General features: G+C 38.8%; 1 protein-coding gene across 8 annotated transcripts in view; it reads right to left on the reverse strand.

The window, feature by feature from the left end:
- TAOK1 (TAO kinase 1) overlaps positions 1 to 14,410 on the reverse strand; it is an 87,692-nt gene that overhangs the window by 23,486 nt on the left and 49,796 nt on the right. For all 8 annotated transcript variants that reach the window (XM_067565897.1, XM_067565898.1, XM_067565903.1 and 5 more), the window contains 10 exons: positions 14,352 to 14,397; positions 13,715 to 13,811; positions 12,761 to 12,874; positions 11,679 to 11,770; positions 9,016 to 9,109; positions 6,478 to 6,559; positions 4,188 to 4,355; positions 3,374 to 3,577; positions 1,984 to 2,118; positions 549 to 785 (listed from right to left, as the gene is read on the reverse strand). In XM_067565897.1, the coding sequence (XP_067421998.1) occupies positions 549 to 785; positions 1,984 to 2,118; positions 3,374 to 3,577; positions 4,188 to 4,355; positions 6,478 to 6,559; positions 9,016 to 9,109; positions 11,679 to 11,770; positions 12,761 to 12,874; positions 13,715 to 13,811; positions 14,352 to 14,397 (1,269 nt within the window). The remainder of the gene's footprint in view (positions 1 to 548; positions 786 to 1,983; positions 2,119 to 3,373; positions 3,578 to 4,187; positions 4,356 to 6,477; positions 6,560 to 9,015; positions 9,110 to 11,678; positions 11,771 to 12,760; positions 12,875 to 13,714; positions 13,812 to 14,351; positions 14,398 to 14,410) is intronic.

Raw genomic sequence — 14,410 nt, forward strand, 5'->3', positions numbered from 1 at the left:
GCATCATCACCAACCATCTTCTTTGGCGGCATTAGCCCACCAGGATTTATTAACAAATAAGAATGTTCATAAACAAATCAAAGTATGAACATTCTAAGCACAGCTGACACATTTTTGGGTAGGTCATTTTGTTTGCATTATAACTCCCAATAGGAGTCATAAAAGGCTAAGAAGTGCTATTCTACTGCTTAAATTTCTGGCCATTTCTGAAGATGTACTTAATTCACTTTTAAACCATACATAAAATCAAGACAACAGAGGATACAGGACAACAGAAAAGAAAATCCTTACTGTACTTCTTTCTGGGCTCAGTATACTAACATTCAGTACAATGCACTGTGATGCAGGACATACCTTTCCTCTAGTTACATAAACCCCTTAGTGTATGGAGGTGATGTATGAGCCTTTTTCTAATTATCAATTTGCTTGGCTCCTGAAAACAGACACGTAAGAGACTACAATGTCATCTCTTCTTCAGTGAGGAGAAGTGGACAATTCAATGTAATTAACAAACATAGACCAGTCTCTGCTAAATCTTAATTTCCTACCTCCTTCTCCATGGCTGCTTGGTGTTTTTTAATTAGTTTTTCCATTTCTGCAGCAAAGTTGTTGCGTTGCGTTTCAAGATCTTTGTCCAACCTGAGGCGATGCTCATCCATCTCTGCCTTCAGTTTGTTCTCCAGTGCCATCAGCTGTTTCTGGTGCTGCCGTCTCATGCGTTTATAGCCAGACATCTGTTCTCGGAGCTCAGAATCTTGTTCGTGTTCCTGCATTTGCCTTGTCACCTAGTAAAAAACACATAGCAAGATAAACAGTTAATGCACCTGAATCTGGTTTTCAGCATTCTTCAATCTACACGATAAAAGGATTCTGTCATGATGTATAACTTTGTTGGAAAGAGAAGCACAAGTCCTAGTGGCAGCAGACAGCTAAAAACCAAATGGACTAAGAGAGGGCTTCTCTTTCTACTGCAACACACTAAAGGATCAAATAGGTCCCTAATGAGCTTCTTTTAATTGTTAACAGTGCCTGTGAATGAGGCAGGGGAGAGCTCTGCCATCTTTAGTTTGCATTTTAACCAAACTCTGCTTTCAAGGGGGTTTCTTCTAAGGAAAAGACTTCAGAGGCCCAGGGTAGCACCCTGGACTAGCAGCAACTTAAGCAATCACTTTGCTTTTTCTCTTATTCTACAGCAGTCAGCCAAACACGGTTTAGCATAATATATTCTCAAAAGCCTAGAAGCGTTTAGCACAGACAGAGAGGAGACCACTGTGTGTCTCACTTCAAAGGCCTGACCTTTTATAAAAGACCCCATTTTATATGGTGTCAGTCACCTCTCCAACACCAGAGGGACAGAAGGTTTATGTTGGAAAATCATGAGTCCAGTTATTAAGGGGTTAAAAGTTATCTGTGTTTCATTGGTAAAAATTAAGGAAAGTCATCAATTTGTATTGTGAAAAAATGGTGGCTAGTGACAATTTTACAGGTACACTTTTTTATTTTGGAAGATCTAGAGCCTGGCTTCACAGCAATGCAAAAATGAAAACACCACACTGGATTGCCAATATTATTTTGGTATTAAGGATTACTTTTTCAGCTGACTAACCTATACATGCATACAGTGTATACACATTCAAAAACTAGGGTATGAAATTTAAAAGGGAACGCTTCATTCTTTTGTAGCATGAAACTATAAACCACTTGATGCTGCAGATTCCCTATGGGCTCCTGGGCATTGTTTTTGAAAATACATACGCTACATAAACATAACCCCCATGGCAAGTATTTTTTATTGTAGTAAGTTAGATCTAAATATTTTAGTGATAACATTTTGAGATCTAAATATATTTGTGATAACATTTTTGAGTGTATGATGATACTTCACATTCTGATGAACTCCTGAAAACTGCAATTATCATAATAGCTAAACCTCCAAATTCACCATGCTTACACAATTTAAGCAACAGAAAAATCTAAACTTACCAGTGATGCTGTGCGTATAGTAGCAAAGTGCTCTCGGTTGCGGTAATGTGACTTGTGGCGTGATACTTGAGGTGGAGACTGTGGTTCTGATGGCCTTGTTCTAGGATCAGACTCTTCTCTGTAATTTTCTTCCTCCTTAATAGTGGGAGAAATATTAACAGTAGCATGAACAAGGAGAATCCATGTTACTCAGATATGTCATCTAAGTCTGCTTCAAAGACATCCTTAAGGAAACACAAAAGCAAAAGTGTATCAGATTCACCTGACCTGAAAGGCAACTGTTGCCAAGAAGCCAACTGAAAGGCTAGACTAGAAAACAGAAATCATGACCCTGGAACTTAGGATCCTGGAATTTCATTTTATGATATTATTGCTAAGAGGAAAGTGACTTGCTCACCAGTGAGAGTGGAAAAAAAATTATAAAGGGCAACAGGCTACTTCCACCCAGCATACTACAGATCAGATATCATCTTTAACCCAACCAGACAATCAAGTTCCCTCTTCACAACGATAGATAATGACATTAATTTCACTAATTGTAGAAACACGCAGAGGAAAACAAACTTTTGATTTGCCATGTCATAGTCTATATGTTTACGTTCTGAATCTGTGATTCATCATCAGGCAATTGGCAATTAAATATGTTATATGCTAATCAACTGCCTGAGGAAAGGCATCTATCCTTGTTCCATATCTGATTAAAGAAAAAATTACAGCCACTCCCACCATTAACTATGAAAAACACATGGGTCTGAAAAGTGTATCATGATTCCTGTGTAGTAAGAACAGCATGGTTCAAAGGGAGACTCTGTTGCTAATCCTTCATCATTCCAAGGTAAGCAAGGGAAGTGGTTTCTCAGCATGCCGTGCTCAGAATGCTGCAATTCTTTTCCTGTGTAACTTGGTTCATTAATTAAAAATTTAGTCAAGTAATGGGAAGTTGGGTGATTCAAGTTCTCTGCCACTGCTGTGGTTCTAGTATTTGAGAATCCACTAATGAGGAAGTAAAAAGGAAGAAGAACACTTACAGCTTTTGCCCTGTGAAACAGCACTCTATAAGCCCAGGGCATTCACTAAATAAACCAATTCCCAACGGGCAATCTCAAACTGGTTTCAAAATAATGTAATTAACACAAAATTGCTACACAGCCAATTTAATAAAACAGGCTTTCTAAGATAAGTTTTCTATCAGCCTTCTGAAGGAGTTTTTTTTTAAATGCACATTAATCTGTTGGTACAAAATTTTAAAATCTGCACTCCTATGTTGAGAGATAGGAAGCAATGATTTATGCCTCTTCTAAAACCAAACCAAATGCTGCATACACTAAACCGTTCATAGCAACTGAAATCACATCATCATCCAAAGTGGTCCAGCACAGCTAACACTCACAGGCTTTAAGTGGATGACAGAGCTATTTGACATCACGGTGTGGTCCCCTTCCATCATGTCTAGTTCGCTCTTGTCATCGGAGGCATCTGGAAGACTGTTAACACTACTGCTTTGGCTACTGGCACTGATAGACATACTAGGAATGGACTGATTACTTCCAACACTATTCACGGTTCCTGTCCTGCCAACACCATGGTCTTGCTCCTAAGGGGAGGGAAAATACTTGGTTATCACAGTCCATCACAATTGTCAAGTTATGCATCTTGCCAAACAATACATTAATGAGACTCCTTTATATCAGCATCCACCTGCAAAATCATTGCAGCTGCCCACCCTTCAGACATGTGCCACTAAACATTTTTCCTGAGGGAACAGTGGGGAGAGAAAAGATCTGCTGCAATCTGGCAGATGTCAGATTCTTTTCTGAAAGGAGCACACTTGGAAGTTAAACTCTACAGTGAATCAGCAATACTGTGTCCTCAGTAACTGTTACGACAGCAGTATTATCTTCTGTTAAATGTAATGCAGTCACTCTTACAATCTACTTGTGTCCCCGCTGTACAAGGAAAGAATTGGGCCGTGGTTTTGGCTCGTGGTTTCACCATGTGCTCCAGAATTTAGGCTTTAATTTAAAAAAAAAAATGTATAAAGTGAGTGTTTCTAGCCTCATGGTCAGGTGAAAAACTTTCAAAATGTGAACCAGAGTAACTGATGCAACGATGCTTTATTCTAAAGCTTCATTTATTTATTCTAAATCCTAGTTATCATTACTATCTCCATGTTAAAATCCAGTGTGTCTCTCAGTTCTTTTTACCTCCTCCTCTTCCTGTGCTTCTACTGCAGGTCCATTGTGTGCCTCCTGGAAAAGGAGTTTCTTCATTTTGCGATACTGAAGATTGTCCAGTTCTCTCACTGCATCCTTTGTTCTCTGAATCAGGTCTATTAACACTGTTTCAGGCCGCTCCCGAAGAACAAACATGTGCTGCAGAACACACACACACACACACACACACAGGTGACTAACATTTCCTCTCTCCAGTGCATATACTTTGCCGGAAATACCTTCATGAATTTTGGCTGTGTTTCTTCCTCCTCCCTAAATAGATAGAATAAGAATGTAGCCTACAGCTGTACTAGCACAGGCTGGGGTCTTATCAGATTTCAAAACCTAGATGAGTTGAGCCTGGTCAGTATTTTAATGGGAGACATCCATGAACTATAGAGAAGTTGCAGGAAGTAGGGTCTGCAACTCAATTCAGTGGAACTCTTCCTTTGGAGGCTTTGTCCTGACTAAAGAAAAGGATGCTTGATTTTCAATACCACTTCATCCCTGTCTTCACTGGATGCTAACATCATTAGCTGGTCACAGTCAACTTTGGGAGTTGGTGGGAGGCTAGGGTCAATCACAAGCAGCTAACATGTTTATTAAAGGTGTTAAGCCCTGTCTCTACTGGTTACTAAGCAGTGTTTAAAATCTTGTTAGCTAACTATTTTTTAAACAGCCTTTTTCCTATTCTAGCCAGACAAGGCCTAATTCAGTAACATATCTAAAACTATGGCTCTTTCTGATGAGACAGAAAACAGAAGTTTTGAACATGTATGGTCCCCTCTCTCTTCCAGTTCTGTAACAGTTGTGCTGTTCTGCTCAAATGATTAGGAAGAGTTGCTGCGTTTCACTGCACTGATGGTTGCATTTTGCCAGAAGGTGAATGGAAACTAATCTGTGTTTATTTGAAGGTGTTTTACCAGCCTTTTGGACGAACTGTGCTGTATAAATGTGAGTCATCATTAACAATGCCAGTAGTTTCATTCTGTTATTTTGGAAGGCAGTACTGCAATTTCCAGCATTTGTCATGTTTCCTACATGTCCTATTAATTGGCATACAGTTGTTTGCTACTATAGATAGGGAAGGAATATATTCATAAAATTCATGAACATTTATTTTTCAACACAATTCTCTAATTAAAGTGTATTGCTGAAACTAAAACTGAACTTTAGAATTAATTTCTGACATGACAAGCTATATGCCCACTAAACCCGTCCGTGAAGAATTATGTTTACTTTTTGAATGGAAAATCCTAGCAAATGTAAAGAAAGGAAAAGCCTCATGATCACTTAAGCGTTAAAACATACAAAAAGGTGACCATCTAAACCTGCGCTGTCAGCAGTCATGTGCTGATACAGCAAGAACTTGGAACATAAGTATTTAATAGAAAGCATCACCGCAGTAAAAGATGAAAAAAATCAATGCCATAGCTTTTACAGGGAGAATGCAAGATTAACCATAACAAAATCCTGAATGCCTCTTCTTGCCATAAAGGGACTGCACAGAAGTCACATTTGTGTAAGGTCATATCAATACCTACTAATAGATTGTCAAATTAAGTATATTCATTTAAGCATGCATCAGCTTTTTGCAACTATTTAAGGACACATTGCGTTTCACCACTAAAGAAAAAGAAATTAGATATATACAGCACATGGGAGAGGGGACAAGGAGAAGAAGCCAGGCAACATAACAGGAGGAACTCTGCAAACAAGTGACTTGCATCAATGTCAAGGAAAGCAACATGTGGGGAAAATATCAATTAGATATTGATACTGCAGGGTCTATTTCAGCTCTAGCTATAAAGCACGTAGGTGCTGGACAAGTATAAAAAGCCTGCAGGGTTTGACAATCGCACAGGATAATAAGGAGAAGCAAAGAGATATTTTAACCAGCAAATCACAGCTCCATCAGGATTAATCGTAACAACCAAAGGGCAGATTGAGTTTAAGCAACTGAAACTCTCTCTACAATTTGGTGTCAGCTGATGCCACTTGCTGACCATTCAGTTAGTAATGGTGAAGATACAAGATGGATTGGTGAATCATCCAGCTAGCTACTGCAGACACTGAGTAGTAAAGTTAGGAATGTAGTCCACAAAGACGGTTAGTTCTTTAACTTGAAGGTATTAGAGATAACAGACAAAGCATTGTTTAACCTTGATCTAGGAGAGTAGCAGGTGAGAAAGGAAAAGTGCTGCAAAGCATACTTCATACAATCCTTCCTTTCTAACACCATCTGAAGAAAAAAAGAAAAAGACAGGACAAGAAAGCCAACCTTCAGAAGCTCCTCTGATGTGGGCCTGTCTTGAGGAATTTTCTGGAGGCAAGAATCTACGAAGTTTCGAAAATAATCAGACCTATTCCAAGAGAGGAAAAAATGTTAATTGAGTTAACTGCTGACTTCTTTTTTTTAAACACCTCATTAAGGACTCAAGATATTCAAATCTGTAGCAAAAACAACCTCCCCTATTCCCTACCAAAACACTCAACACTTGATACAACAGATCTAAGTAAACCAGACCCCATGGCTTCTATATACATTCTTTAAGCTCAACTGCCAAACTGGCTCAGCATAGGAAAGCAAAAATATTGCGCAATTCAAGAGGAAAGGAAATTTTGTACCTGTTATCTAAAGGTGCACATGACTCTCAATGCATTCATTAATGGTGTAACATTCCACACTGTTCATTTTGATGGAACAAATTGAACTATTAGATTTAACTAGCACACAGGCCTTGTGCTTGCCCTCTGCCCAGGTTGTTTCACCCCCAGTGCACTGTATTAGTAGAATACCTAAAATGTCTCAGACACATGGTCCAGTATTTTGGAATCCACTTGCAATGTGACCCTATGAGGTATAGGTGAATTTTTCATTAATACACATCTCTTTGTATGCTGAATTTCTACATGCTGCCCCTTCTCATTTAAAAAAATCAAGACTTTTAGACAGACATTACTACTGACATTAAAATTACAGAACTTCAGTGATTCTTTTTCTCCCTCTCCAAAAAGAAGTCATTACTTGATTTTTTTCTTCTACTAATGTTTTTTAGCAAATTAAATTCTTGCATTTTTTGGTCAGAAAAATCTGTAAAATGACCAGAACCTTCTCTGCAAATATTGTGTGCAGGAACCGAATCAGAACATCTCTTTGAGATTAAAGAAGTTTTAAAAGTACAGTACACTGCATTACAATCCAAGCATCAGGACTGCAGCTTAGCAAACAACATTACTGTGACACTGGCAGGCCAGATGCCCGATCTTGCCCAGGCTGCAGGCATTAGCTAAGAACTGACAGCCCTATAGCTGGAGATCAGAGCAGGTCACCTGTATGTTAGTTCTGCACAAAATACGTATTAGTCTTACAAGAACGTATTTGATGTTTAGATTATGAAATGCTTGTAAACTGTCCCATGCATTAATCTTACTTGTAGTATCTGTATTCCAGGCTATACAAAATATGTACATTTTATTTTATAACTTTGAAAATGTTTGCTCTGAACTTGTGAACTTAGGTAATGAATTATTTGTACTCCTCCCCTGCCACCTTCCTTCACCCCTTGCGGCTATCCAGAAGAACTATAAAAATCAAATGGGCCATCAAGGATCATCGCAATGCAAAGGATCAGTCAATGGCCCTATTGCACCTAGGAAATGCTACCTACAAAGAAGTTCATCCTGGGGGCCTGGAGGCTGAATGCAGGAAATAAAACAAAGCCACTGGAAAATTTCCCGTCATTTTTGCTGTTTACGCTGAAGCCAGAGATCCCCAGGGGTTGCCTGCTGCGTATGCCCTGAGCGACACTTTGAATTGACAGATCACTACAGCTCTGTCACTCTTAGGATTTAGATGGTAACTCATTTGTGTGTATACATTTGCTTGCTTTAACCTGTAAATAGCTCTCTCATTCCTTTTTCCTAGTTGGTAATCCTCTAGATAGTTTATTACAGGATTGGCTACAGGTGTAAGATCTAGGGTACCAACTGATCTGAGCTAGTGTCTGGTCTCTCGGGACTGGAAGCAACCTAAACAGAGTGTGATTTTTCACGTAAGTGACCATTTATCACTAAGTCCAGTTTGTGTGGGTCGCAAGACAGACTGGAGAATCTAAGGGGACTGTCTGTGACTCCACGGTAACACTGATAGAGTGATGCAGTTCACATTTGTTACTGACTTAATGAAATCTATTTATAGAACACATGACCAGTTTGAGGTGTTTGCCCTGTTTTTCACCGTCTGCCCTGAGACTGGCATTCATTGGTCATGAGCCACTCCAGACAGCATGACAATTATTACCAAGTTTTTAACTTTTAAAATGGATTCATCTGCATGCTGATTCAAAAGAAAACGTTCAAGGCCAGGAGGCACAAAATGTGACCATTTTATGTGTGTTTGCAAAGTCTGTGTAACAAAGACACATGCCATACACGAGCAGTGGCTTTGTTTAGTGACACAATGGTTCCAGAAACTAAGATTTGGGTTTCATAAATTATGTTTTTAATAATATAAAAAAACCACGTGCTGCTAACCCCCAAGTTTCTGATGTTTACTGACACATGACGTGAATTTACCATGGGATTTTATTTTCTTGCTGCAAGTCTGTTCTGTTTCTGGAGTTGCTGTGCTCCTAGACACTCAAATACTGACTTATTCAGTGGTGAATTTTGTGCACATAAAATGTACAGTGTACCTACTTTATCAGCCTTTCAGCTCACATCTTCCCAACAGGAATCCAGCCATTTCAAGAACTCAACATGACAAAGCACTCCATTGATAGCAATTCCCTACAATACTCCTCTCAGTAATACTCACCATTCATTAGACTGTAGTGTCGGGGATTCGTTCTGCGCTATGTGATATAAGGCACTCATTGCGTTCATATTAAACAAAGGAGGCTTCCTTTCCGCTATACATAAAAGAAAATAATTTTTATATAGGGAAATAGTCTCACTGCTTCCCCCTTAATTTATTCCCATTGCTTATAAAAACACAACAATAGGACCTCTAGTGCCCGAACCTGGAACCACCCTAACCCTGCAATGAGATGTGCTGGCATGTGCTCTTGCCGTTACTTTTACCCCTGCACAAGATGAAAACTCTTGGAAGATCAAATGTGCTTGTCAAACTTGCAAATTCTGTGGGTTCTCTGAACTCACTCTAAATTACCAAAATATAAATAAAGCAACAGTACGATCCACACTCAGTGGCTGCACAGCCACAATATGGGCTGTGGCCATGTTTGTTATACAATTATGAAAAAACCTATCAGTACTCAAAACCCAATAGGATGGTGGTGATGGGGACAAAGCTAGTTACAGAAGCCATCACACCCACACTTCACTGACTGAACAAGTGTGTGTTTAGCAGTCAGTAACAGGCTAACTCTTTGCTGTTCTGAAGGTAGGACATTCAGTGGCTCTCCTCTCTCTTCCAGGCATGTGCAGTCTCACAGGACCAACACAGCATGAAACTTTAACGAGGAAGGAGATGATCTCACCGAAACAACAGAATTGACCATTCATCAGAATGTTTACTGGGTAAAACTATAAAACCGAAGCTCACAGCAAACATCCCAAGGAAACTGTTTGAATTACAATGACATTTATATCCAGGGGAAAATGCAACTCAAGAATTTTTTATTTTTTACATAGGATTCAATTTCTATTTTCTGCTTTTTTTGGACTACTGGTGCTTTGACCTACACACATTCTTTTCCCTACCTCCCACCAAGTACTTTACAATAATATATATGATGGATGTCAATGGACACTCCTCCATGTTTGGAGTATATAAAATAGCCTCATCCCCCACTGGTTCACCAGAACTGTGAAACTGGAGGATAATGCCCTTTCATGGATGTAGGAGTTCGCCTTCCTTAACCTGCCAGACAACGGAGTTCTATTCAGAACAGAATGGGTTATTCATTAAACCATTTTAAAGGGTCTCCCCACCCCATGTTTATTCACTTACAACACCAAAATAAAATATTCTCCAGGAATAATTCAAATTGATTTGTCAATGATGACCATTTACAAGACTAATTAAGAGTTTTGAGAGGGAAGATTAGATATGTTATCTTCTATCTCCTTTCCTTGATTATTTAAACACAAATCAGATAGCCATACAGATTTCACCAAAAGAGGGGTCCAGACAGTGATACTCAGTTGTGTTCCTTGTGGGCCTGACCCTGCCCCCCACCGAGCCAAAATCATACAAAAAGGCAAGCACACTTCATAATGCAAAAATTCAGCATGCATTACAGTACAAAAAGGGTGTGGTCACCATGAGCTAACTGCATTCCTAGGACACTGGATCCAGCCAAATCTCTTCAGTCTGCTCAGAATATGATTATGTCATGATAACCACGCCCCTTAAAGTTGCTTTATATTGGCAACAAAAACCTTTACTCTGAAGAAGGAGCCTATTTTATGTCCTGGAAGAAAATGAAGTTGACAGCTTGGAATGCTAGACAGCATTTTTAGCTAAACTGTGTGGTTCACATGGATTAATGTATTTCTGAAAATGGTCATCAGCCAATCAGATTGTTCGTTCAATCAATAAAGTTTTAGAACAAACCACAAGATATGACAAGGCTGTTAATACAGCCTCAGATACACTGGGAGGCAAGAAGGAATAACTTCACCACCTTAGGGGGCACTGGTATCCAAGTGCTATCATCAAGTTGGATCTTTATCATGAAAATATTATACATTAGGGTGTAAGGAAATCATCACGCATCCGTAACCCTTTTAAGCAGACATGTGCTTTAAGTAGCCCACTCTAACTGCAATGCCCTGATTTATTTCCTGGAGGTGTTAATACTTCAAGACTGGATTGTTCCAAATCTTCCTTAAGAGATCTTCCAGACAACTCTATTCATGTGTGACAACACATCATGACTATAGCTTTGAAACTATCTGTTTAACCCAAGCTTCATTAACATAGGACTCCTCAAGAAAACTTAACTTCAAATTTCTATACTGAGGAACAATTTAGCTTTTCCCTTTTAAAGCCCTATATGATTTTGGTACCTAAAGGTCCATTTCCTACATTTTTCTCGGTGTGGATCACGCTTTTTCATTCAAAAGTTAACTGCCCCACACGGACAGTAAAATTCTTTAGTGTGAGAGTATTTGCTGTTTGCCTTGTCTATAAAAATCTCTTCCTTTGTGTAATGAAAACATCAATTCAATTAACACCAAACTGGAAACTTACTCTTGATTTCTGGTGAAGCACTTACCACTTCATCCTAAAGACCATGTCCTAAAGCACCCAGGACCAGGCAGCAAGCATAGGTCTCGTGCATGGTAACTCAGATCAATACATTCCAGTATTAAACAACTCAGACTTACAGAATGAAGTTTAAACATTCCATCTGGCAGAAATTAAATACACTTTACAGCATTTACACCACAAGTTGGACATGGAGGAAAATCTGTCTGGTAGTCTAGTACTTTTAAAGGAAGATGGCTTACCTAACTCAATACACGTTATTCCAAGAGACCAAACATCTACTTTGCCATCATACTGCCCTTCATCCATGGCTAAAATTACTTCTGGGGCCATCCTAAAACATAAAATTAAATTCTCATGAAATTCTCCGCAGTCATTACAATACTCCATGAGCATTTCAACCTTATTGACCATGTGGCAAATTGACTCATCTGAACTACTAAAATGGAAAGAAACATTGCACATATCGGGCACATGCCTGGGTCACGTCAGTCTGGATTTGGATCTCAACTTGGTGAACTCCAGAATGCAATGCAACTGGTTGAGTGGCACTGTCAAAGCCATGTGGGGAAACCTACACAATGCATTCTTGCCCTATACCCAGCTCTTTGCATTTATGAACATTACAAATCCCTGCTCCACCCACATCTCCAATAGTCCAGTTGGCTAACCATCACTGGCGATGTAACTACTGCATGAACATAAAAACAGCCACACTGGGTCAGACCAATGGTCCTTCTAGCCCAGTATTCTGTTTTCTGATAGTGACCTGTGCCACATGTTTCCAAGGGAGTACCAGAACAGGGCAACTTTGAGTGAAGTTGTATAAACACCACAGATTAGACGTAGAAGATCAAACCATATAAGATATCTGCAAAAATTTCTGTTCAATGAATCTGGCCTTTCCTATGAAAAATACCTCTTTAGTTGTTTGAACAGCCAGATGCCATGAGAACGTTTGAAGTTTCAAACCATGGTACTGTTTGAATGAATGAATGAAAGAATGAAGCACGCACATATTTGATTCAGGAGTCTCACTGTAGCTACTTATAGTCAGAATAAAGATAATAGCAAAGTGCATTCAATTTATGAGAAATAAATAAAAATAATATACACACCTAGGAGAGCACAGAACTGTCCTTTCCTTAAAATCTGAACAGATTAAGCTTTCCATAGCACTTCATGTTATTTTTTGCAATATACATTTTGATGTCACCAAAACTATACTGTTACAAAAGCGGTTTTAATAAGGTCTAAGCAAATAAAAGAGCCAAACAAAAAATGTTACTTCTTGAAGCCACAGGCGTGTAAAAACTTTCCTTACCAATATGGCGTCCCCACAAATGAATTGGCAGGAGATGCTATGGAAGCAGATCCAAAGTCAGCAAGCTTCACCTGGCCTGGCTCTGTCAGCAGGATGTTTCCTGCCTTGATATCTCTGGTGATGGAATACAAACAGAACGATTACATCCCGAAACAAGGAAGGCATCCAGAAAGCAGCAATGGAGTGCGCCATCATTCACAAATTCAAGTTCGTGAACAGCCGCACTGACCCCTGTACCTGAGTTTTAATAACGAGAGGTAACAGCCTTAGCAGCAAGCCTGATCTTGGAATCTAGTTTGGTATCTTAAAAAAACAACTTTAGATTTTAGTGACTTCTAACTGAGTACCAAGAATTATTTAAATGCCAGGAATGCAAATAATCAAAACTTTAAGAGATGGCTATCCCCTCTTTCAGACATTCTACAAAAAAATGAAATAGTTCCAATAACTAACGCATTGCATTCCCACCAAAATGTGACAGGTGTCTTTTAAAAAAATATTGAGAATGTTTGCTTTCCTTTATTGCCATTTCCCCCTCTGTGTGTATTCATACAAAGCTAGTGTTAAAGGGTTATTACTTTTCTTTACGAGAAAAAAAAATACCAAGCAACTTTCACATTGAAGTTGCCAAAAATCTATTTAGCTAACTATGCTCTTAGTTAGCCTGAGTGTTCTTTGCTTCAAGGAATGAGCATCACCCCTGAATTCTACCATATCAAAAGTATAGCAGATTCAAGACACTGCTATAGTAACCAGATAAAGATATTAGCTAAAGGGATCTTGCTAGCATTTGACAATGATTGTGAATTACTAATTCTAGAACATATGGACACTGCAAAAATATATCACTGCTTACAAACCTTAGATGTCATTTCCATCGTTGGGGTGATCAGCTGCAATCAACAAGATAAATTACCAGCAAGTGTGTGACACAGTAACTCTGTAAGCACTTACCTATGGATCATATTGTGAGAATGCAAGTATGCTAGTCCCTGGAGAGCACCATGGGTAATTGCTGCTATTTCCACCTCTTGCAATGGCTTTTTATGAACTTAAGGAAAGAGTACATTGGAAATTCATTACTAAAGAAAACAAACATTGCAGTTTACAATATTCAGTACATACTTTAAAAAATGTAAACACAGACTTAGAAAACTATACGTTCCAATTTTACAAGGCCTATATCATGCATGAGGAGCGCGCACAGTTTACAAGTAGTTTATAGTAGTCAATGGGGCTACACCTGGCAGTAAGCATTATGCCTGACAAGAAGGGTTTGCAGGATTAAGCCCTGAAGTGCATAACAGGAGAATCTCAAATTAAAGGAATACAAACAGATGGTTGAAGACTTACTTAAAGATAGTAAGAGAAGACTGACATTGTGTGCCAAGGAAAGCTATACTCTATAGAATAATACTGCAGATATGTAAAATTTTGAGCTATGGCAATTTTTCATCGTCCCCGCAAAAAAAATTTAATAACTGAATATTGTAGAACAATATTCTACAATATTCTATGGATTTTGTGATCCATAACCTGCTATTGGATTATAAATTTCTCAGTTTCAATCAAAGAAATCTTTGAGACATACCTTCTAGTAAGTCTGATGCCGATCCTAAACAATATTCCATAACAAGCTATGTGGGGAGA

Source organism: Emydura macquarii, unplaced genomic scaffold, assembly GCF_026122565.2.
Source record: "Emydura macquarii macquarii isolate MOO-44397 ecotype Brisbane River unplaced genomic scaffold, CSIRO-AGI_Emac_v2 contig_2699, whole genome shotgun sequence".
Taxonomy (NCBI): domain Eukaryota; kingdom Metazoa; phylum Chordata; order Testudines; family Chelidae; genus Emydura; species Emydura macquarii.